We start from the raw sequence: 25985 nt of genomic DNA on the forward strand, positions 1-25985 counted from the left end.
ACCTGCTGTTAATGTTGAACTTGTAATTATTCTTAGTTACAGTTGGGAGAAAGGAAACTTGTAAGTGGCTAAGTAGATGAAGAAACAAAAATTATTTTTCTTGGTTACCTGTAGGAAAGTTACTTCAAATGTAGGGCTAAGTGTCCCACATCCCCTTCTTTGCTGCTTTTGAGACTACTGAAGATTTAACCCACAGTTCTCAGCAGTTTCAGCTGCAGAATCATCCTTTAATGCTGAGTTGTGGAACTGGATTTCCTGGTCTTGAAAATAGCAAGCCCTGTGTTTGGTATTTGGGAAATGCTGTTGACCGAGTATCAGCACCCTGTCAGTGGCTGAGAAATGTCATTGCTCAGCCTGAGGACACCAGTTTATGATACCAGAAGATGTGGGTGCCTAAGCACTGAAAAGCAAACCCGCAGTTTTGCCCTCCAACTCTTTTCCCAACTTGACTTCACTGACAAACTTACTGGAAATAGGAGCAGCCAGTGGTTGTCCAGCTCAGAAGATACATCTGTATGGAAGAGTATATTTGCTAAACTGCCTGTCTGGAGGTGTTAGCACAGGTGAAGGAAACTCTATGGACTATAAAGCAATCTTGCTAGCTTTGTATGAGGTCAGAAGAGAGGACAGGTGGAGTGTTTGGATTTAGGGCATACTTTTCTGTCCCTTGACCTGGGCTGTATAACCTTTGTGTAGGTGAAAAAGCCTGTTTCTTAGTTTAAAAAAAATTGTTTTTTTTATAGTTCTGTCTGAGACATGTGAAGAAGTGGATTATATTCTGATTAATAATATGTATTTGAAAAGTAATGGAGACATACATGTTGTCAAATACAAAATTCAGATTTAGAGATGTACCTCTAAATCAAAAACTGTGAATAAACACTGGAAGGACTATTATTATTAATTGCTGGGATGCTGATAGATGGCTCCAGTCTATATAACTTGTCTTTTCACTTCAAGACAGCTGTAGAACATGCAGGGGAAAAAATAATCTTTCTCTCCTTACACATAATATGTTATCAGAGCCATTCATCTGTCACTTTTCCCAGACTAGCATTCCTCATGCTGTTTGTCCCCCTTACAGTGCTAGGATTATGTCAGAAAGCTCTATTTAGAGGGTGATTTTACCTCAGCAAAATGGGTTTGCGTAAGCTGTGCTGCATTTTATCTGAGTGGGAAGATTTTGTTGTAGTGCACATTACCACTGAACTGTTGCTTCCTAGTGGAAATCCCTGTAGATGTGTGTCATCAGGAAAGCTCATCTGAGGTACAGGAACAAAGCTGGTGGGGGACGGACCTTGAGGTGCAACATGAGCTCCTACAGGAGCCTCACACTGTGACAAATAGTCTTGGAGTTGGCTGTGCTTGCTGGCTGTGTTCTCTGGTGTTCACCACCTTCTCTCAGCAGCAAATGTAAATGGAGCTGCACTCTGATTTTATATGCGAGAGGTAGTTGAAATATATTTTCATATATGATTCTGAAATCAAGAATAAATTGGCATATTCTAATGAGCAGTAGTTCTGCCTGTTTCACTGCATTCTGCACTCATCAAAGCACCAGAAATGTGTTGTAGGCTATAGGCCTGCATGGCTGGAAGGTAGATACAAATAAGCTACAATAGGAGAAGGGAAACATTCTGGTTTTTGTTTACGTACTATTCTATCCATCTCATTTACAGAATTGCCCATGCTAGTTTGTGGATTTTTATTATTTTTATTTGGCTCCCAAAGGTGTGGAAACTTCATTATTTTTGTAATCTGCCAAAACTGGAAAGAAAAGCTGTTTGTTCCATTAGGCTGTTTCAGTCTTCTGTGCAGTTTTTGACTTGCTTTTAAAAATGCAAAGAGCTATGAGTATCAGAATGCCTGAGAGGTGAGGAATAAGCATGACACAGATGTCTCAAGCTCTGTTCATATCTCTGAGCTCTTGCTTGTTTCCATTAACTTCTGACCAAAATGATAGTGCTTAAGAGCATGCCCACCTCTTACCTTGACAAGATGGATAGTCTCTTTCCTCACATAGTGACAAAAATAGTTCTTTCTCGGATTAAACAGGCATTATCAAATATATTGAAAGCAAAGGTGGTCTCCTTATTTTTGAAAGAGCAATTCTTCAGGCAGATAAGCTTAGTAGAGTTGCAATGTTTTTTTGAGACCTAATATGGATGGGGTTGAGGAGTTTTCAGCTCATGGCAAGCACCTAAATGATATGCAAAACAGCCCCACAAACTGAATGTTAGTTTGACTGTATTATCCCTTGAGTCTTATAAATGCCTATGGAGTGGTGGTGATGCAGGAAATATTCCTAGAGCAAACAAGCTGAGTGTGATCCCCTTCTCTCCCTGCTTTCTTGGGCTCCTAGTGAAGTGATGCTGCCTTTGTTACTGAAGATAACCCTCTTAGTGTTTTGAAGACACTTGGTAAGGGACAAAGCCTGAGATGATTAAAACAGTTAGGGGAGTATTGTTCCCATGCCCAAACAATGCATTTCTTTGTTAATATGTCGTAAAAATGATCAGTTGTACCTTAATCAAGACAATTTTGAAGGTCTGTGTTGACTATTGAGGACTAACTATAATAGTGCTTTTGTTCAATTTTTTTTTAATTGTGATATTTAAAGCCCAGTTGAAGGCTACTGTGGAGTCATAGGCAGATAAAAAGGCTGGAAGCACAGAAGTCTAATGGATACAATTATCATTGTAGCGCTCTTTGCACTAATTATTGAGGCTATTCAAAATGTAATTGGGCACGAAGTTTCATTGCTAGAGACAAAAATTCTACTGAATGTTTGGATCGTGTTCAAAACATACCATATCCTAAGAGAATATTAGTTGGTATATTTCACAGCACATTGTATCCTTGTCTGTTAGCTGATGAAGGAAATGGCAGAAAAAGGAGGTGTTATACTGTGATGCCAACTACCAACTAGAAAATCAGAGGAGTAGAAGTGAGGAAACCCATAGGCTGAGACAAAGACAGTTTAACAAGGAGAGCAAAAGCTGAACATGCAAGCAAAGCAAAACAGGGAATTAAAGGACTGCTTCCCTTGGGTGGGCAGGTGCTCAGCCAGCTCCAGGAGAGCATGGCCCCATCACATGTAATGGTTACTGGGGAAGACAAATGACATCTGACATCCCCCATCTTCTTTCCCTCAATTTATGTACTGAGCATGATGTCACAGTTTGCGTCACCTGTCCAGGATGTGTCTCCTCCCAGGCAACAGGGAACAATACTCCCCCCAGTCTCTTACCCAACGCTGCCGTACAAAAAGCAGAAAAAGCCTTGTCTTCATTTTGTTCTCAGCAGTAACAAACAAACAAAACAAAAAACAACAACAAAAACCCCCTCTATTATTATCACTGTATTCAGCACTGTTGCAGCTGCCACACAGCACAAACCCAAAACATAGCCCCATAGTAGGGGCTCTGTGAAGCAAATTCTCTCTTCCCCATCAAAACCATCATAACTAGGCATTTCGATTTTTGTTTTCCTTTCCTTGTAGTTAAGTTTGTGCTGGTAAGCAGCAGATAAATCAGGGGTGGGGGAAGCACTGTTGTCATAGAGGTAAAGAAACAGTGCAGTGAAGTTTTTGTATGCATATATAAATGGGAAAGATGGCATACTTACTGCTTAATCCCCTGGCCTTCCATTGATGGAGGCACAAATGAATTTTATATTCATTGGCTAGTTATGGTCTAAAAAGTACAGTAAATCCAGAAGACTGGGCAAAGTTTAATGCATGTGGAAGTAAGAGGATTAAGCAATTTTAGTAATTTTTTTGCTGTAATTGAAAAAACCGTGACTTCTTAAGCAGAAATACTATTTGCAAAACAGCAACAAAAGGCGATGCAATTGTCCTTCAGCATCCAGCCTCTTGGAAAAGCCTCTTCCCTTCATAAAAAGGTAAAGAAGTGCCAGCCAGAATAAATTTCACAAGGGAAAGAATCACACAGAGACATATTTGTCTACGCTCAAGTGATAAAATGTGATTAACTGAGACTGGAGCAACCACTGAGGTTGGAGCATGCACCATGTACACTAGGAGACCATGAAGCACAAAGTGGACCATTCTTTTGGCATTGACTTGGTGGTGTCTGGTCCCAGTAGTACAGCAGGAGAGTAATATTCCTTTAAAAAATGTTCAGTAAAGTATGTAAATAGCTCTGCTTGCTGCCTGCTGTCTACTCCAAAATGCTACCTTGGAGTTCTTACGCATCAGGGACGGAGCAGCTGTGCTAAGGCTGTTCTGAAGATGCTTCAGAAACCGATTTTTGTTTTGTTCCAGTTTATGAATGGAAGCAGATCATAAGGACTACGGGCTGTCAGATTGGCAGGTTGGAAGGTTGGCATCTTTCTTTCCTGTTGGCACCACCATCCTCCAGTGGGTAGGGGAGCAGATAGACATAGTTGCTGCTAATCAGTCTGCTGCAGACTGGTTTCTTTGCAGACCTAAATGGGCAACTCTGCCCTGAGTGTATAATGCTGCTCTGGAGGAGGTCAGGCAGTGTGCCTTCACTCAGGTGCCCTTCTTTCCCTTGTTTCATCCTGTGAGGCCACACATTTTTTAATGTATGTGTTAAAGGAGAGACCTGTGTAACAGTAGGCAGTGCGGCAGGAGACACCTTTGCCCCTGCTGCAACCACTCTCCATTCTGTGGAAGAACCTATTTCTTCTACTCTAAATCACTTATTTGTAAGACTGAATTTTGTGCTTACTGATATAGTCAATATTTTAGAGGAATTGAAATTTTTTTGCTTGCTTTTTAATTTTTTTCCTTTCCCTTCCCAGTAGGGGAAGACTCCTCTGTGCTTCAAATCTTTCTTTTCTAATTGCCATGCTGATTACTTGTGTATTCTGTGGGGCATTTTATTTCAACACTCTGAGATTGTATTTCTTAATCTTTGCATAGTAAATAAAATGTGTCCTAATCAAATAAGTTTATCCCTGTAAAAATATACATATGGGGTATATATATCTATATGTATATATAGATATATAGATGTATCTGTGTATGCATGTCTTCAAAGCATTAAGGAGGTATGGTGCTTTAACTGGTTCAGGAAACACTAATTTTGTACAGTAGGTGGTGTGATTGTATTTTGTGATTCTTTGAGTCTGTGGGGTAAATCTCCTTTTTCTGAATTGAAGAATTACCCCTACCCTTGAAACACACACTCTGATGAGAAAAGGTTGGTATTCTGAGCTGGTTAATGGGTAGAGGGAAGGAAAATTATACTGATGTCAGTTAGAAGTGTAGGACAGCCTATGCATTGCTTTGAAGATCATGCACCAGCTCTTTGTGGGCCCCCCTCCCTTTTTTTTTTTTTGTGTGGCAGTTTAACAGCCATCACTTAATGCTGCTGGAGGTGTTTTGTCCTTGGCAAACAATTTGCAAATCCTTTGCTGCCACTTGTTGATAATTTTGAATTGAGAGCAGATTAATTATTGTTTCTCTACTGGTAGTGTTGGCCTCTTAATAAGAGCTATCCAGCTTTCTGTGCCTATTTAAATATCCTGTGCTCAAGGACTCCAGATGTATATATCTAGGTAGTGTGCAAATGTCTAAATATAGCAATAATAATCTCTAGCTTTCTTCTTTTCAGTCACCAGAAGAAATTGGTGGATACGTTTCCATGTGTGTGGAGTATGGACTGAGATAAGTCTATATAGACGTCTGTTTCAGTATTAATTTCTTACATCTCCCTGGTACTTTCAGAAGAGGAGAAATCCTTCTTGTGAAAAAGTCTCTGAGCTTGTCTTTGGTCCCTGGTTGTGGGTTGGGCTTTTTCCCTGTTATGCTAGAGAATATGCAGTTCTCAGCCCCTTTCCGAGCTGCCAACTTTCTCTTCCACTGAAGTTACTTCTGGCTTCAGTCCCAGTATTTGTGGGGAACAATAGATCCTATTTTAGCCTATACAGATTTAATTGCTGTGAATAAGATTGACAATTATCTTCTTTGGAGTCTGAAAATTCCACTAACTGTTTTAGATGCATTTAAATAGTTACACCAGGCTAAACTCGCATATTGCATCAGGATCTATAAGGCAAATATGTCCTTGGCCTTTATTTTAAAAGTAATTTTTGTTGCATTTATTTCTGTTTCTTCTGCCTTGCTTTAAACCCTAATTCTCTGCTTTGGGTGGCATTATTAGTCATACCAAAGGGCTTACATATCAAAGATGCATTTTGAGGAAAATGCATTTCAAATAGCAAAAAAACTTATTGAAAGAGAAGTTGATGGGCTTTTTGGTGGGTTTTGGGTTTTTTTTGTTTTTTGTTTTTTTGTTTGGTTGGGGTTTTTTGTTTGTTTGTATGTTTGTTTTGCTCCCTTCACCCTCAGAAGCTCAGGCATGTAAGTGGGAATCATCTGACCACGTGCTGACAACCTGCTGTGTCAGTGTCTAGGCTCAGCTTTATCACCCGAGAAGAGGAAGACACATTTCATGCTATGTAAACAACTAAAATAGGTCAGATGAATCATGCCCCCAGATGTCTTCTTTCTCTTTAGCTAATCACCCAGACTTAATAAGCAGACTTAGCTGTCTGCACCGTAGGTAGACATCTGACTAGTTCTCACCTCTGGAGACCATACTTGTCACAGCAGTCACATGTGGGTGACTAGACACATGTAGACATGAAAGAAGATTAAAAGTACTTGGCTTCTTGATGCAGAGCTACTGCCAGTGCCAAGGTGAAGGTGCTCTGGGCTCATCTCCTTGAAACCAAAGACAAACCTGAGGGGATTTTCCCAGAAAAGAGACGTATCAGTACTTGATGTTCACAGTTACATACCACTGAACTGGGGTGCGCTGTCTCTTTCTCATTACTAGCTTCCTAGACTCCCAAGATACAGCTTCATAGCTTTCTTTCTCAGAAATGTTAGATGGGACTTCTCCTCCCTGTTATCTGCTATTTCTACCTTCATATTGTCTCTTCAGTCTCATTGTGGAAATACATTGATTTGGATTAAAAAAAAAATAATTTCATTACACAGGTGTCCCCTTGGGGTAGCACACTGGCATATGAAGGTGGAGGTTGCTTATATTGGGAAAGCCAAGAGAGGGGGATACTTGCAGTTTGCCTTTCACCCTTTGCCTGAGAAGTTGTCTCTTGCTAATTTTACAGGTTATTCAATTCCTGAATTCTGTGGGTTTTCTTTCCAGTCTGAATACATTGTTTAATATTTATTTTATTTATTTAGAATCTTATCTAAGGGTGTATAAATTCAAACTTTCAATTTCACTCTTTGTGCATATTTCACATTTATGCAGCTTATAATTTCTGAAAGTTGTTCCTTGGTGTAGCAGGACGCAGGGACAGTCTAATACTTTATTATTTCCTATACATATTTTTACAGATCTTGACAAAGTTTTAATTTCCAGTGGTCTGAGTGGCATGGAGGGGTTTACATGGAAGTTGTAGTAGTCAGTTGGTTCTGGTGTTGACTTTGTTCTCGTTGAGACCTCTCTGGGATTGCATGTGCCTTTGGTCACACTGTACAGGATCTACCCCATCAGAGCTGCTTAAGTTTGTGTCAAGCTATGCCATCTTGTCTAGGCCTCTTTGGGCACAAGTGGTTCTCCTTTGTTATAGTGCTTTTTGAAGTATTCGATGTTGGCCCTACTTACTGTGTTTGTGCTAAGTATTTGGCAGTCTGTAGGCTTTCCAGTGTGCCTGTTGCATGTACAAGTGAAAACTTGGATCAAGCCTTGTTAGGTGCTTGTACTATTGACTTTGGAAAGGGTAAGGTTTGTAGTGGAGGCAGATTGCACAGCACAAGTAGAAGAAATAGTAGTGCTGGAGAAGCATGACCTTTCAGACTTCACAGGGTTTCAGTGAGCTGTTTGTGCTCAGGGCAACTCCTGTGCACACATCAGATAAGATAGGCCTCTTGTGCTTTGCTCCCTCTGCATTCCCATATGGACAAGGTCCTGGACACCTGTTCTAGGTGACCCTGCTTGAGCAGGGCTTTGAACCAGATGACCTCCAGAGGACACTTCCAAGCTCTGGTTCTCTCGTTCTGCACCCCAAAACTTCTTAACCTTGTTAAGCCTCCTCTTCTCCTGGGTGGAACACATCTCTTCGTCCCACTTCCTGCAAGGACAGAAGGAGCCTTTGGGGAAATTTACCCTGAGGTTGTGGCATACCATGTTAGTAGATGTTGTGCAGACCCCAGAGCTTCAGTACCTTCCCTCTGGATAAAGATGTGGCTGGAGAAGACACCCTTGACTCCAAGCTGTGTGCACGCACACAGTTACACAGAGCCAGATACTCACTGCTCACTGCTTTTTTCCTGCTCTTGGGTAGAAATCCTGCATTTGGCTATCGTTCTTCTTTTACTGGCACTGATTTTACCAGGGTTTCTATGTAGACTTTCACTCTAGATTAACATTGCACCTGAAAAATTTCATCTGTGATGGCTGAACAACTGGGCAAAGATATTAAGCACTTTGACCTCTATTACATGAAAAATAAGTGTTTTCAATGACATAATATTTAACTGAATTTTGTACACAAACACCACAAGTTTTTGTTTAGAAGTGTTTGTGTTCAGGTGTATATGAAATATATGTTAAACTACTGCAAAATTTTCTTCATCCTCTTTTGCTTTAATTTCTGCAGCTTTTTTATACTTTAAATTTAGGAAAGCTAATTTTGGAATTGATTGTTAGTGCCAAGAGGAATAAATTAATGATCACTACAAAAGTTTTGATGAATCATGGTCTATCAAGATTAAGGGAGCTGCCATTTTTCGGTAATCTTTTTTTTCAGGCTCAGGATTGCTTATATTTCATTGGTTTGCATTTAGCTTCTATTTTAGCAGCTTCAAAGATGAGGTCTAGGAATGCAATTTTAGTAACAGAAGTAAAAGACTCGGTTTTGTGGCACATTTCTATGGCAAAGAGTCATTGGAGTGTTTTTTGCACATGGTCTCTTCCTGCAGATCTGCCAGCTAATGTTCTCCCAGAGGAAAAGTGATAAATGTAAAACTCAAGCAGCAGAGTGTAGTTTTCCTTTAATTATTAAAAATTACCAGCATATGAGTGACTCTGAATTAATGTCCTACTTGTGATACTAAAGCTGTATGTAATGTTTTCTTTTTTTTTTTCTTTTTTACTCCCCCTTGCCTTGCATATGTGTGCTTCCATACATACACAGTCTCTATAATGACTTTTAAGAAAAAATTAGAAAATTGTCTTCTTTCAGGTTGTGGGGGCTTCAAGTACCTGCTGCAGTAGAGGGATATTGTGAATAAGGCATTAGTGTGTATCCGTGGAAATTTGTACCTTCTCTGTCACACTTGCAGAGATTATATTTGGGCTAAATTCAGTTGACAGCTGTATAAAAGGGATTAGTACTGTCACTGCTCATCTCTTGGGGTTAACTTTGACACATGCTAAATATGAGAGATAATTTTTTTCAAAGCTTGGACCAGTTTTGCATAAGCCATTTATCTTGATTTCTCTTAACCCTGAAGCTGAGACTGCAGTCTACAACATCACAGTCTAAAGATGTGGGATTTACTGCATTACTTTAAGCACATAATTTGCTTCACTGTAAGCATAAGGAGAACTTTTATTTGCATGTAATTGGCGTTTCTGTATGGAAGAAAGGGTTTATTTTAGATATGCTTTCAAAAGTAGAACTTCAGGAAAGAAACTGAAGAGGAGAGGGAAGTAGTCTTCTGTTTTCTTCATGCATCCTTGTCATATGCATATTCATTTAAAAGTCTAAAAGAAAACAAAAATATGAGGTCAATTCAAACTGAGCTTTTGGTTGGGGTTTGGTGTAGTAGTAGTAGTTGGTGGTGTAGTAGTGCTGAGCTTGTGGACAGAGTGAATATTTCTGAAACCCAGATGCCCCTTGCTGTAGCAATTAGAGGCAGATTGCTTTTCCTTAGCTTTTCATCATCTTAATTGGAATGATTTCTGTATTCGTCGCATCACTCTGTGGGGACAGTTGAATCTCATGTGCAGCCATTTTATCAGACTGTGTCTCGCTGTGGTGCCATCCTTATGAGGGATGTCATGGTAAAGATTATATTCAGCCTCACATGCAGAAGGTGGTGTACAGCTCATGGGAACTGACATAGAAGTGGCTGCTTTTCCTTTACATTAGTGGGAAAGGAATGGCAGAAATTTGGTTCCCATCTTGAATGTGAGATCTAGGATAGATGCAAAGACATGATAAAGGATATTCCTGTAGAAGGGGTCCATTTGTTTTCACTACTATTTAGGGGTTTTTTAATGTTTTCTGCTTCAATTTGAAGCTGAAAACATATCACACCAGCCAAAGGTGGTAAGCATTAGCAAAACCATAATAATATTATAATGTGGTAACATAATATTATAACGTAATAACATAAGGTAAGCTTTATCAGCAAAAAAATCTAGAAAAATCTAGTAATACATAAAAATCTCATAGTTTTTGTGCAGATGTATTCATCTGGAGGCTGACTTTACCAGACTGAATGTGCTCTATTCATATAAGAAGCATAACCTGAAGTACTTTCAAGGCAACGTCTTCCTGAATACCATGGAAATAAGTTCAGGCCCATTTTCCCCAGATTAGCAGGATTTGAGAACTTAACTGTTGGAGAGAAGAAGAAAAAGGTCCAAGTGTGTTAGTGGAAACTGGACTAGAGGAACACGGCTCAACACAAAGTTGTTTATTCTCATTGTCTTCTGGGTCTCTTGCATGTATTTCAGCAAGCGTTGAACAGACAGGCAAAGTTGCTTTAAATATTGATGATGAGCAGTCTGACCTGGTATTCTCTGCAATTGTCCTTTGTGGGAAATAAATGGTGGTTCTCTTACAGTGTCAATTTAATCTTTGCTTTTGCAACCTCTTGCCCCATTCTGATAGCTAGATAGCTGAAGAAGTGAGGGAGAAGAATTTGGCAAGCACTATTGCCAGCTGTGTCTGAGACTGCTCAACTCTAAAGTGAGGCCATGCTTAACCACCTTTGTATCCCACTGGTCTGGCTCAGCATCTGCTCGGGGCTCACTGTCCCTTGGTTTTCTTCTGCAATAGCTGCATGCTAATTATCAAAAAGAGCTGCCTCCCCCTGTGTAGTGCTTGCAGAGCTTGCTCATTCCTGCAGTGACCTACAGCTGTTTTGTTCCTGGCAGTCACTTAGTATTTAATCTTTCTTTGGAAAGGGTAGCTGGGTGGTGTGCTGCATTGTAGCATTTTGGGAATTCCATACAAATAACATCAAAGGGACTTCTCTTTCAAGATGTCATTGATTTCAGCCCAAAGACAAGTTGTATTACCAGGTTATGATCCTTTACACTGAACATTACACTGAAGTGTGGTAAATTTCCAGCATAAATGATATTCTACTTTTATACTTTGCCTATTTTAATCCCATATTTAGTTCTTATTAGCTTGATGGGTGTCACAGCTTCTAGCTAGGCCTCAAAGTGAACTTGGCCTACTATACCAGTGTAATTGCTCGTATTTTTACAACACATTATTGCAAGATTTCATGGCTAAATATTCACTTCTTCCTTGATTAATAAAATGGAAGTTTTATTTAACCCCATGGATTTAGAGAACTGATTCATGTCTGGCCTCAATTTCTGCCTGCAGTGGACAATACTAGTGAGTGCTTTGGTTTTGACATGCACAATGTTACAGTAATGAATGAATGGAACTGTTTAGGCTGCTTGAAAAGCTGCCTTTCATCTGAGGGAGGAGGTGAACAGCTAGAAGAAAATCTCTTTCAAGTTGATTCCCAGTGCAGAAACAAATCACATGTGGGTGAAAGGGAGGAAACAGACACCTACCTGGAAGTCTAAGACTGTAAGTGAGATGTCACAAAAAAAAGCAGTGGCATCTACTCACATGCTTATCCCATTAAGGGGGAAAAAAAATAAAAAGGTGGGAGGTTGAAGTAAAGCCAGCCACCCTTCTGTGAAAGTTGTTTTATTTATGTTATCTTTAATCGTCGTTCTAAGACTGTTGAAATTATAACACAAAACTAGGAATGTATTGTTTGTTGTCTGTACGTATAGTATTCATTCATGAGGGTTACTTCTATGTTACTAGTTGGGTTGGATGCAAACTGGTGTCATGCAGCTGTGGAGTGGTGTGTGAGTGCCACAGCTGGTAAGAAGAGAGGCTGGCTGTAGCTCCTCTGCAGGGAGAAGGGCTTTGTGCTTCCTGATGAATCCATTCATTCAGAGTCAAAACAAATACAGGTGTCCACCCCTAATCTGAAACCTCAGAGGAAGATAGAATTGAAAATTGCAGTGTACCACAAGCTGCCTATGGATATATCTTTGTATTTCTAGCTCTTCTTTTCTTGCTAGCCCTGAGGAGCTTTTGCATTTGTATTGGATTAAAATTTGTGGAGCAAATGAGCACAGGTTCCCCAAGTAAAAACATCTTTTTAGGGCATGTTACAAGCAAAGTTCCTTCACTGCATTTCATAAACTATTTGAAGCTTCTATTGTGGGCTATATTTTTCTCCAAGTGGGTAAGGCAACTGCATTGGGGATTTTTTTGGTGGGTAAATTTTTCCTGCTGCAGCACAGCTTGGAATTTTGGGTGACTGCAACTTAATGTAGTATCAAAGAGTATGGTATAGGAATGAATAAAACACTCAAAGAGAATATGCTGGTATTGATGCAAAAAAAAAAAAAGAGGAATGAGTAGAAATGCTTCAAAAGACTGAAGCTTTTATTTTTGGTTTGTGTTTGTTTGTGGTTTGGTTTGGATTGTTTTGGGGTGTTTTTTTGAAACTATCAAAGCCTGTTTTGGATTTGTTTACCAGGCCCATTTTGGTTCTCTTAAGATAAACTTAGGATTTTGCAATCAGTGATCCTGGCACAGAACTTTGAGCTGTGCTTGTTGAGAGAAGAATAGAAGCACAGCGTGACCTGCATTTCTATCTAGTTAGATGGGCTTTGGGGTCTCACGAGATACCAAGAGAATCCTAATTGTGAGGCAAACAAACTAGCTGGTTCCTATCTGGTGGATTTGCTTTTTAGGACGTGTAAGATTAAGACTCAGGAAATACTGAAATATCCATCAAGATTGATGCAGGTACTTCAGCTATGACCAAAGCCCACCAGCTGACTGTGCAGGCTTCAGGAAGCTCCTGTTTGGAAAGCAGGGTAGGTTTTTACTAGTACCTCTATACCTCAAACTAAACTTTAGGATTTTTTAAATGTGTTTGACATTTAAAGACAGTGAATTCTGTAAGAAGAGGGACATCTGATCTAGATATATTATTTGGATTGAATGTTACAAAAGATTGGATAGGAGATATATGGGTATTGGGGAGAGGAGGAAAAGGATGGCAAGGAGTTGATCATCAATAGGTCTAATCAGTGTCTTGAGAAATTTGGAGGAGAGAACAAAAGGAGGAATTCATGTGTCTAAGTAAGCTAGAGAATTATGTAGGCCTCAGTCTTCTAATTTTAAACTATTTATTTTCTGTGCATTATTATACATATTAATGATAAAATGAAATTGAAATGATTGGTGTTGTTTTATAGCATTTTGTTCACTTTATTAGTGGACAACTTATATTTTAAGTTAGATAGAAAATACACAGGGGCAATCTTTGGAAGTTGAGGTACTTCATTAGTGGAAGGAGGGGCAGATTATTCCATAAAAAATTCCAGAGGTCTAATTAAGAGTTACCTTCTGGTGATACGAATATTTTGTTAGTTCTTCTTTGTTATTTGTATAAGCAGCTTAGATGTGATTTTTGTTCCGGTAAATTGCAGTCTGGGAGAGCAAGGAGGAAAAACAGCAGTGAAATCAGCATTGGAAAGCTGGTTGAAAGAATTGCCTGGAGAAGGGATTTAGGAAACTGCAGAAAGAAAAGGATTTCAAAAGTCAGCAAAGACAGAGCTGTTTGAAGCTGACTAGATGTTACCAGCTTCTGTGCTTGGCATCAGGCACCAACACATAGTACAAAATTTGAAATTAAAAATCACAGGGCTTCACTGCAGCAATTTTCCAGTACTTGCCTGGGAGATGGGATATGAGAGTAGAAGATTGCCTCTGTCAGGAAAAGAGCAGCTTTTGCTGTCTAGACCCTGTATTACCTGGTAGGATCCATAAGCACCCTTTTGACATTATGATAATTTCAGGCCTTCACAAGGAACAAAATATACTCAATCCTCTGATGAAGAAAGAAAAACTGAAATTCTTGTAGATACAGTTGATTTCTTGGAGAGCACCATTCCTCCCTCCTCAGTACACTGACACCCCAACTCCCATGTCTGCTCAGTATTCAGTCTTGCCAGGTTCCTTTGGATCATACCCCCTTCTGTCAAGGTACTTGGAACACAATTTCAACTCCAGGTGTTTTGTGATAGCTGATTGTCAAGCCAGTCTGTTGGGTCACTTTGTTCTCATAGTCTTTCTAATGTGTTCAGTGCATTGACAAACTTTCTTCATAAGAGATTTATAAAATGATAATATTGTGCATAACCTGACATGTCATTAAACATCAGAACATCTTCCACCATACAAGTCCTGAAGTCCATCACTAAGCTCAGAAACCAGGGCAGCTCCAAGAGTTTCAATGACTTTTGTAAGGAACATAAGTGGTAGGAAAGCAGCCAGGTTTGTAAGGAGTAACTTTTGTCTCTTACTTGTCTTCTGCTTCTTTTTAAAAATAGGACTGAAAACAGCAGCATCAGTAAGGAGACTGATCAGCTAAACTGAATATTGATTAGTTCCTGATGTGATAAAACTACACTTTCTCTGCTGCTGCAATATTTTAATCATGTTTGTAGCATTTCAAACTGAACAGGTCTTGGTCAGCTGATTTAAATGCCTTGGCATTTATGACTTTGTCATGTGTTCTGTGTCTTCTGCCCTTCCCCCCCGCCCCGACGCTTTCCCCCCATTTTTGAATATATGCTTCTACTTTTCCTAATGTCAGGAAAATGAGAGCTTTTAGACTGGAAGCTTACTGCATCTCAGTATTTGATCTGCAATTGCCTAAAGGTTAAGTGCTATAGGGAATGAATGGTTAAACTGCTCACAAGTGCCTTGCAACTAATTGCTGCTTCATCTCTGCTCTCTGTGTTTTGCAAAATAATTTTATCCACAATTAGTGTGTATTTTCACAGCATACTTGCAAACAAATGGTGGTATTGTGCATACAGGTAGACTGCAATGTGTAGCATGTAGCACTGTAAGGAAACTCCTCATTTCTGAAAGCAGTTAACTGCAGTGGACATACATTTTCTTTTTAAAAAAGACTGGTTTTTCTATTCAGAGGGAGGAATACTCATTTGCATGGCACAGCATCATGTATGCTCCTTGAAAGTGAAAAAGAATGTATTACCTTTAAGCAGAGCCGAAACAGACTTGGTATTTCAGCAAGAGCAGGCAAGCTGGGGTTCCTTGCAAGCCTTCCTTTGATTTTTGTTTTCTTTTTATTTCAACAGCCTTTAGCAAGTATTTTCCTATTGTGTAAAGTTTTACTGTAATGAAAACATTAGGGTTCAAGAAGTCAGGTATGTCTTGAACTTGCCATCAGGATCATGATGTGCCTTCAAGCTGTTTTAGTTTCTGGGGAGGCAGCAGTTGTTTCTAAAGACTTTGTGTGCCTGATATGAAACTCGGTGCTCATCCAGTAGTGGAAATACTGTCTCTGAGTATCGGTCAATTTGTTGACCCAAACCTCGAGGTAAAGAGAAGTGGGTGTATAGTGTTTGTGGAAGAAGACATGCTTGCATAAAGTCACAGTGTCTCTGCTTGCTTGGACCAAGACATTGTTCCGTCTTGCGTAGATTTTCCCGGTGTGAACCCAGGACTGTCAACTGATGCAAAATTGGTCAGTTTGTGATGAGATTCTCATGTAAAAAGTGGAAAATGTGTTTGAGCTTGACTGTTCTGAGACTGATGATAGTAACCACAGTATTTTGGTTAGCACAGGCTTCTGATTAAGATCTTAAAAACTTGGTAGCATAGCTGTTATTTCAGCCTCATGACTGATCAAAGGGAGGAAGCTGTGGTACAAGTCTCAGAATGCCTTTGGCTGTTAAAAGCTTGTACTGAGCTCTTAGTGCTGGGTTTTGCATGCCTGCAGCTCTTAGTGCAAATCTTTTTTTTGCAGGGCAGGTAGGACAGATGGCTTGAAGTAGACTTCGAGAGGGCAGGGGGTTATGTTGTGCAGTACTAGAGGGATGTATTTAATATGCATCACTTTATCGCTGTGGTACAAGCAAGCTTTCCTTGCCTGTCGGAGACAAAGCCTTTGCTTTGTATTTCTGTCATAGCATTTCTAGTATATGCCATTTAACAGACTGCCTTTAGCAGTAACAGCTTTGTAGATTCATAGCAAGCATTTTGTTTGTGCAAAGACTTGGAACTTGACAGAACGCACACTCTTAGCTAGCAGATTCATTATTTATAACAGAGATGCTGACAGGTAGAAAAGCAAATGGGGGTCTCATGTTTAAACTGGGAGGCATATGTGTTATCAACTTCATCCATAAAGTAGTCCCTTTTTAAAAACAGTATGGTATGCCTAGGGGTGAAATATGCTCATGGAACCATTGGTTGTTATTCACATAGTTCTGCAGGAAATGCTTGTTATGTCATGTGTATGTGTACAGAAATAAGCAAGTATGCCTGTGTGTATGTTTGTATCTCTGGGAGAGTGTCAGGTATTTTAATTCAGTTAGGACTTGCAGCATGCTGGACTCTGCTTCCATACATCTCGAGTCACATTGTGAAACACAGATGGGGGCTTCTGCACTTTGCTAATCTGGTCACTGTTTTCTGTTTTTGTTTTGCTTTTTTCTTAGGGTAATAAATGCAGGGAAGAGCACGCACAATGAAGATCAAGCCAGCTGTGAAGTCCTCTTTGTCAAGAAAAAAGCTGGAGGCAGTAATTCTACACCAAACAAGAACTCTTCAACAAAACGGAGGTCATCGCTGCCCAATGGAGAAGGTCTCCAGCTGAAAGACAATTCAGTAAGCAAACTTCTGTATCTTGTAAAAAACACAAAAAAAATATAAAAGTATGTAGGAATGTGGGTTCATATTCACTTAAAGGTGTATTCTGAATATTTCATATCTTTTCAGTTACCTCTTATTGATTATCTCTGCTTAAATGCTGAACATTTCACTATATTTTTCATAGCTCTTCTACTTGATTTTTTTTGCATTGAGAAGTGCTCCTTGCATCTAAGATATTTAGTTTAAAGGTGGTCAAGGGGATGCTGCTGGATTTTTCTGTTTCATTTCTGAAATAAAATGTTGAGAAATTTGAAGATGAAGACAAGGGCTGGAGCATGTCTTCTGTGAAGACAGGCTGTGAGTTGGGGCTGTTCAGCCTTAAGAAGGGAGGCCTCCAGGGAGTCCTTAGACTGGCCATCCAGTACCTAAAGGGAATTGGAGAGGACACAACGTCCTGTAGTGACAGGAGAAGGAGTAAGGACATCAAACTAGTAGAGGGTTTAGATTACATATTAGGCAGAAATTCTTCACTGTGGGGGTGGTGAGGCACTGGAACAGGTTGCCCAGAGAAGTTTGGCCAGGTTGGATGAGATTTTGAGCAGCCTGGTCTAGTGGAAGGTGTTCCTGCCCATGGCAGAGGGGTTGGAACAAGATCATCGTTAAAGTATCTTTCATCCCAAACCATTCTATGGTTCTGTAATTTATACAGAATTAATTTATACAGAAATAATTTATACCTGGTGCCACAAAATGGCAGGTCAACTTCCATCTGCTCTGAGTTTTGGCGCTGTCATGTAGGCACATTTGCACTACATGGAGCTCTGTGGACACTGCATTGGCAGCTGTTTTCACTGTGCCTACACAGGGGTCAGGTAAAGACTTATATGAACCATATAGGTTCATATAGGCTGTTAAAATGTGTCTTATATCTAAGCCACTAAACCTCGTCTTCAGCCAACGTTGGAAAGATACCGTGTTCTCTAATTTAATCAACTACTAAAGCAGGATAACCTTCTGGTTTATGCAGGTAGAGTAAGGTCATCCAGCATATGAAATTTAGTGATTTTTGCAGACTGTAGCTTCTCTTATTTGTGTGAAGTGTGGCATATGTCATACACTTGTCTATGTATGGCAGTCATCTGCTATTTTTCATCTGTCTTGTTTCCTGACTGGCTAATTACTTCATCTGCTCTTTAAGCATGAGCTCAGTCTCCATCAGTCATTGATAGTGTGTGTTCAATTCCAGCATTTCACCATGTAATACTAAATGCCCTGTCTGAATGTTGATTATGATGTGAATATGCTGCATTCCTGCTGCTGGAGAATACAGGTTGTCCCTAAGTCATAATTAATTTTTCAGTGAACTGTGTCTATTTTAAATCAGGTGGTGGTTAGCAGTCTGCTTTAGTCTCTCTCCCAGAATTGGCTTGCTGTACCTGATGGCTGCAGGGTTCATGGGGGTCCTGAGAAACAAGTATTCCTCTTGTAATGTGTCCCTCCCAGCCTCTTGCTCCTCCAATTCTGTTTCATACTTCTTTACTGCTGCAGCATTTTCAAACTGATAGATTCTCAGGGTTTGAAAATGGCTCTGTTCTTTCCTCTTTAAAACCTTTCTTTAAATCGTGTTTCGATTCCTGTGTACTGATATTCCTCATTGTATTCAGACAGTCATGATTTCTTTTTTCAAGTAGATTTTTGCAAACTTTTTGTGCCTGGAATTTGCCCAGAACTTTTTGTGCCCAGAACTTGCCGGGACTAGGAGTTCTACATATAGTCATGCAAAGCAAAACAGAATTTGTTTTAGTTCACTATGTTTTCAAAAGTCTTTCCTAGAAAGTCCATGCAACTGCCTGCTGTTGGTTCAGGAAGATGCTTGGTTTCAGGAGTGTGTTTAACTTTTGCATGCCTTAATTATGTTTCATGAAGCAAACATTTTGCCACAGTGCTTGTTTATGTGTAGAAAATACAACAAGACAATTGCCAGTCTCATTGGTCCGGGTAATGGGTTTGTTTGACACTAAGGGTGTCACTGTGCCATGCACACAGGCACACTGCAAAGACACCTGTGCACACACCAGCCTGGGTGCACACATTTTGATGAGATGTGTGAGAAGAAAAGAGATATGAGATTTGAAGTGAAGAGATAAGAGATTTGGTCTCATAACCACATTAAAGTTCCAGACCTGTTGTGTGAGATATGTACGTGGTCAGGGGCCTCTGCATCTGGGATATGGGCAAATGTAACTGTCCTGAATTTGTTTTTGCATATTTTGGGGGCTTGCATGTGACATAAAAATCTTTGTAGCAGTGTTTCACAGAGCCCGATTAACTTCCAGTATCAAAAGCTTCTCAGGAGCAAAAGCCATAGTTCATCACGTTATTCAGAAGGAACTTTTTTCCAAACATTAAATAGTCAATAAGATTAGATTGCATTAAAAATATAGGGATCTAAAATAATTTTGGTATTGGAAAAGCATCTTAACTAACCTTGATGTTATCCATTGTTACAGTTGTACTGTTGCAGTAATGTAATGTAGGGTCAATAAACTGCATGTTTTTAAAAGCTGCTCTTTTTATCCATTTGATATTTCATGATTGTAAGTAAATATCTCCTCAGTAAATATCTGCTTACACAGAGTTTATGAGAAGAATCTCATGGAATGTTTTGATTTTTCTTTCTCTCTTTGCTACTGTATTTCCTAGTTTAATTCTGTATCTTTCATCTTGATTTTGGAAGAAACAGACACTCCCTTTCAAGTTTCTTGAGAGAAACACTTAGTTCAAATCTTCTCTTCTTGATTCTATTTCTGACATATTTTGACCAAAAAGGAGCATAAGATCAAAAGTCAGGAGCCAGCTGACCCATATAATAGAGTATACTGTTTTCTAGTTACTTGTTACTTTGTCCTTTATATGTTCTGTTCTTATCTATGGATTTATTTATTTTTCTACGTGGCACTAGAATAAGTGCTGTCACACCTATTATTTAGTTGTGGAAAACCTATATTAGAGTACAACTTGTGTATTTAATTCTGTAATATATTTTCCCAAAACAGGCAGCATATTCCTGGAGAAAGTTTTCTACTAGAGGGCAGTCTTACACTAGCAGTTAGTAGGATTTTTTCCTTGCTGCATCTTTTGTTGGTTGAATAGATCTAAAAAGAGGGAGGAAAAAAGCACATTTTTATGTTGTGTCATGTTTTTGTATTTTTGTACTGTGAGGTATAATACCCCTCACACAGCACTGTTTGCAGATATTTTTTAAGGAGTATATGAGTTTCATGGTAAATGTGATGAGGGTGCAACTTAATTTCTGTGAAAAAATTTAGAAATACTGGCTTAAGACATTACAGTGAATGATAGAATGTCATCCCATGAAATGTTTAGTAAGAAAGCTAGAGGCTAAATAGTGTGAATACCTCATAGGGAAATCCCACTGTAACACACAATCTGAAATTGTCTGTCATGAAGCACCTTGCAGAAGGAAAAAGCAATGAGGCAAGAAGTTCATTGAAAGGATTTTTTTACAGTGTGGAACACCAGGGAAATAGGCACTGAAATTTAAACTTTATATAACAGAATCCTTTTCATCATCCTCAGATTTTTCTTTTTTTCCACAGACTCTTTGAGAATGGCATATGCCATCTTTTCTTCTGCTTTTTGGGAGGTTTGTGAAACATCAGCTACATCTGAGACTTTCGTGATTGTTGGTTGATGCTAATCCCATCAATCCAGCCCTGTGCTTTGAAAAAGCAGCAGAAGGGAGTTGGAGATCCATGTGTTGTCCATACAAGTTGAATGCCATTATCATGGTCCTGACTCTGCACATGGACTTCCAGGGGTGGAAAGGAAGAGGTGGTAGGCCAGAAATGCAGAAATGGAGAAGTGAACATTTCTTTAACCCCAACACACAAAAAAAATCCCAGGAAGTCTATTAAATAGCATAAACATGGTTTTCTTCTTGAAAGGGTGAGTAATAAAATGAGAAGAGCATTGAAAGGAAAGACGCTTTAAATTCAACCCTAAGTTAATTCTGTCCTCTTTCCCCCCATCCCACTCCATTGCTGCTTGATTAATCATATCTCCTGTCTGTCCCCATTCAAGAACATTCACGTTAAATTGCACATCTTTTTCATTTCTACTATTTTTAAATGCCTTTAACTACGGAGTACCTTCATGATGAATGCTGAAAACCATCAACAAGCGAAATGGAAATCCTGTGCCAGGTTATTGTCATAGTGATAATCAGGCTGCAGAACTTAATGTAATGCATTATTAATTGTCATTGTAATGTGAGGATACATAATTACTAATTCTGCGGTTTTCTTTGCCACAAATCTAGGGTGGTGTGTGTGGCACAAGACTGGTAGCCTACCACAGGCAGCTGAACATATTCATAACATGAGGAGGCTTTTCTCTGAGGATTAGGGTAGCAATTGCTGGTCCAGTTCAGATTTAATGAGAACTCAAGTTGCACTCTTAAGTGTTTTGTGACTGTAGTTCATATCTGGAATAATGATAGTCAGGGTAGGTTGTAGTTCCCAGAATAAATCTTTAGTGGCAACATTATTTATCAGCCTGTTTGGAATTAGCTCCATAACAACAATCTGAAGGTTTGCAATGTAAGACAGCTGCCTAGTTTACCTCAAAAGCATGTCCCAAATTGATCACTAGCTATTGCTAAGGTTTTTCCATTTTTTTTTCCTTCATATAATTGAGCTCAAATTATGTATATATATGCAATTTCTCTCATGATTTCTTGTCTGTTGCTTGACCCAAAACTTTGCATGTCTTAATTATATTTTACCATTGCAAAACCCAGGAGAATCCTGAACCTTCCTGAAAGCTAAGTCAGCAGTTGAGGAGCCTGAAGCTTATTAAATTTCCTAGTACCTTCTGGAAATTAATTGTAAGGTCAGTGCAGTGAAGGATTTCTTTCCTCTTCATGTTTCTGGTAGTTATTCAGCCTGTTGTTAGGCCAGAATCTTTTGAATGAAAATCTAAAATAAATCATTGTGGTGACTGACCACAGTCCTATTTAAGGATTCTGTCTAGATAAAAGAAGAAATGAAGACTGGTGTTTGAAAGACTACTTTTGGCAGAATACTGCCAGTGCTAGTAAAAATATATGTCCTGTTCTCTGAGTTTGCAGGATGTCAGTTCTTTTTGGGAAGAAGTTCAAGCTCCCAAATGTAAAAGAGAACAAACAGGAATGCATGTACACTTGAAAACAAGTAATCAGTTGGCGGCTGCAGAGGTCATCTCAGCTGTGTGAGGAAAAGCATGCACTTTTCTGTGCCTTTTGCCTCATCTGTGTGCCCTGACTGCTGGCCCTTGTTTGTTCACTGAGTCACTGCTTTAATTGCATCATATTTTTAATTGTCATTGAATTGGTGTGGTTTTGGGGAATTAATTTTTTTAAAATAGGAAATGTTTTTATTCTCAGGGTGGGGAAAAATAGTTTGTTTTTTCTTCCTTTTTTAGACAGCTAATAGGTTATCTGTTGTTTTCCTCTTTGCTAGTTCAAAAGTAAATGGAGCTTTGTAAGAATACACAGAAGTTTTTCAAGACTAATATTTAGGTTACAGTAATGCCTGCAGATCCCAACTGAAGTTAAGGCCCTAGAGCGTCTCACACAGAATGTCTGTATGAGAGCAGCATTATGGTAGTTATTTCCTCTGAGTGCTTAGAATACAGACTTCACAGTTATCCAGAGTGCTTCTGCTGTTGCTAGGGAGAAATAAATCTACTTTGGAATGAAATGTGCATAGTTTTAAAATGCAGGGGGTTTTCTGTCTACCCAACATAAGGGCAATTTAGAGAACTATCTTGGACGTGTGCAGTGTTGATGTCTGAACTTAGCTGAACTGGAAGCAACATCCTCTTTGATCAAGAATTACTACTCCAAAAAGGACAAAATCAGTGGACCACCACTCTTGATGTGGCCATGCCATGGTGACATGTGTCAGTGAGTGTGTGAGAATACAACTCAGGTCCATGTGAAGTTCTCTGTCCAAATTTGTGCTGCCCATTGGCTTAGAGGAAATAAGTGGTAACATTTCAATTTACCTTTTTGTTTGGGGCTATTTTCATCTGTTTTAAAGCATCCCAGTCTCGTCTTTATTTAACTCCCAAACTCATATGAGGCTTGATCAGTGTAGAACATACCCAGCGATGAGATCGTAACAGAGTAAATTGTGTAAATAACTGTTCTCCTTCATCTTTTGAAAAACTGCAACACAGACTTTGCTGGGGGATTTTCTGTGGAGAACTCATGAAAATGGAGTGCAGATTAAATTTGTTCAGTTATAAGTTTCTGCTCCAGTTTGGGGGCAAGGGGAGAACAATGATAAAACGTCTTCTTCCTTTTCAATATTAAAATATTTCAGTGCCAGTTGGAGTTGAAATGCCTTGGGGATTTTTCCCCCCAAAGAGACCACATTTCCAAAGAAGTAGCACCTTTAAAGTACATGAGGACAAAAAAAACTGTGGAAGCATTATGCATGGTACATCATAACATGGATTTTGGCCAGGGAGACAAACTCTTAAGAGAAGAATGGGAGCAGAAGTGGTTTGATATACAAATCCCACGACTCAAAGTGTTGTTATTTTGAATAAATAGTTTCAGTTCTCAGCTGAAACACTTTCACTTTGGAAAACTTGTTTCTGTTGGCAAAATACTTTACATTTTACATGAATAGCCATCTATTTTTACAAGCAAGTTTTTAAGTTGCTAATCCTGTTAGCTGTTAAAAATTACTTACACAGATTTTTACAGCCAACTGTTGTGTGAACTTGGAGGGATTCTGGGCCCAGAGCAAGGTAGTACAACTGCCAGTCCTGCCTCCAGGTGGGAAGTTTCACAAGAGGCTTTTTGAGGAATTTACCAGGCTGGGTAAGTGCAGGGGGAGAGGGAAGTAGTTTCTGGCTAAGGAACCATGTACAGAAATGTGGACACATGTTGGGTTTTCACCATTCTAGGATATATCCTGCTTACTTTACTGTAGTAAGTAAAGAGTACTCTAGGACAATACCTCCTTATCACAGCATTTCAGTAATGAAATGAAAAGTGCATGAGGGACTGATGAATTCCTCTTGGAGGAGCTCTCTGCTGTGTAGATGACTATGCTGTTGATGCTTTGGTTAAGAATATATTTGAACTTTACCACATCAGCAATGCTGTATGCAAAAAAAAAAACCAACCTCGACTTTTATGTGATTTTTATTATCATGGCACCTTAGTGGAGCAGCTGAAACAGCAGAAAGTAAAAGGAGCTGCAGTTCACAGCCCTGTCCATAAATTTGAAGTAGGCAGTGCTTTGAAGTGCTGGGATGCAGGTGGTGCCTAAACTTTATGCTGATCTGTAGTGTAAGAGAGCATTTGTTCAGGTGAACAAAACAAATCACGTCTGTCATCCTAAATTAGACCACAATGCGACATACACATGTAATTTTGAGGTTTTTTGATTGCAGTGAGATCTAGGTTATTCTTTCTTACTATGAGATATTTTACAACAGTATAGCTTCATTCCTGTCCCTTGCAAAATTGTTTCTTTCTAAATCCGTATTAGTCCACCCACGTCCAACTTGCAAGGCAGCCACACTAGCAGCTGTTTCTGCATAGCTGGGAAAAGGTGCAGGATTAAAAGAAGTGGAGGGGAAAGGAAAGACAGGAAAGACTCTTTCCCCATGCTGCTGCCAAATATGCTGTCATGCAAAGATGGGTATCAACAAGCCTTAAATGGTTACTTGAGGATTGCTAAATGAATCAAATTCATTGGGTGATAATGTTGAGGTTAGCAAGAGTATGGCCTCTTGGTATTTTCCAGGCATGTTGGAGCCTTATGGTGCCCAGAGGTACTCTGCCTCCAGCCCTTGGTTAATACCCTGTCTAAGCAGTAGGGTATCCCACCATTTCCAGTACTATACAGGAAACTTTTTAGGGGATTGTGAAGAACCAGGCAGTGAACAGAGGCTAGATCAGATGAAGTGCAGCTGTCATCCTCGAGGACCTCTGTGCTGGTGCTATTTCCTGGGCTAGCACAGGCAGGGAAAGCCTGAGATGTCCCATCTGCCAGCATGGATGGACCTTATCTACCAATTGTGGAAGTGGAACTCACGTTTGTTGCTGGATGTTAGACTGAGGTCCTTTGTCTCATGCCTAGTAAAAAAAGGAGGTCTGTTAAGTATGAGGTGCTGTCTTGTGTAGAATTTTTATCTTTCATTATGTATTCAAATGCTTCAAATGTATTCTTCTATAAACTATGATGGCTGTAAGGTAAGAAAGATTGTAAGTTCAGCCTTTCTTATTCCTTTTTTTCTTTCCTGTTTGTTTTTTTTTTTTTTTAAGACGTTAAGGGAAAGATAAAACATGGTAGGGATGCGTGGTAAAAATAAGCATCTCTTCTTTCAGCCAGAGTTGTACTGACACTGTGGGTATTTCTGCATTTCAGAAAGAATGTTACCTCTGGGAAAGTTTTCTGTGTTTCACCTGCTGCCTCTGTGCTACTAGTCACCTCGCTCACAACTGTGCAACAGTGACCATCTCTGTGCCTTCCCTTTCTCCCCCTCTTGCTTCTCCAGGACACAGATGGGATCAACCTGTACTACTGGTCCTTGTTTGATGGACACGCTGGGTCAGGGGCAGCTGTGGTCGCTTCCAAACTGCTGCAGCACCATATCCTGGAGCAGCTGCAGGAGATTGTGGACATCCTGAGGAACACAGCCGTCCTCCCACCCACCTGTCTGGGAGAGGAGCCTGACAACCCATCCACCAACAGCAGGACACTGACACGGGCAGCCTCCCTGCGTGGTGGTGTGGGAGCCCCGGGCTCGCCCAGCACACCTCCAACACGCTTCTTCACTGAGAAGAAGATCCCACATGAGTGCCTGGTTATTGGGGCCATAGAAAGTGCATTCAAGGAAATGGTATGTATGTCTCAGGGCTCTGAAGTCCTTGTTGTTTACATTGAGTCACATGACCTGGAGATGATGAAGATTTAGAGGGTTTTTTTGTTGTTTTTTTTTTCCTTTTCATTGCTTTA

The 25985-nt window shown here is 39.7% G+C and overlaps 1 protein-coding gene across 1 annotated transcript in view; it reads left to right on the forward strand.

Moving 5' to 3' along the window:
* LOC131591378 (protein phosphatase 1H) overlaps positions 1-25985 on the forward strand; it is a 123528-nt gene that overhangs the window by 38776 nt on the left and 58767 nt on the right. The window contains exons 2-3 of the mRNA XM_058861992.1: positions 16788-16956; positions 25525-25869. Of these exons, the coding sequence (XP_058717975.1) occupies positions 16788-16956; positions 25525-25869 (514 nt within the window). The remainder of the gene's footprint in view (positions 1-16787; positions 16957-25524; positions 25870-25985) is intronic.

The sequence above is a fragment of the Poecile atricapillus genome, chromosome W (assembly GCF_030490865.1).
Source record: "Poecile atricapillus isolate bPoeAtr1 chromosome W, bPoeAtr1.hap1, whole genome shotgun sequence".
NCBI classification, from domain to species: Eukaryota; Metazoa; Chordata; class Aves; order Passeriformes; family Paridae; genus Poecile; species Poecile atricapillus.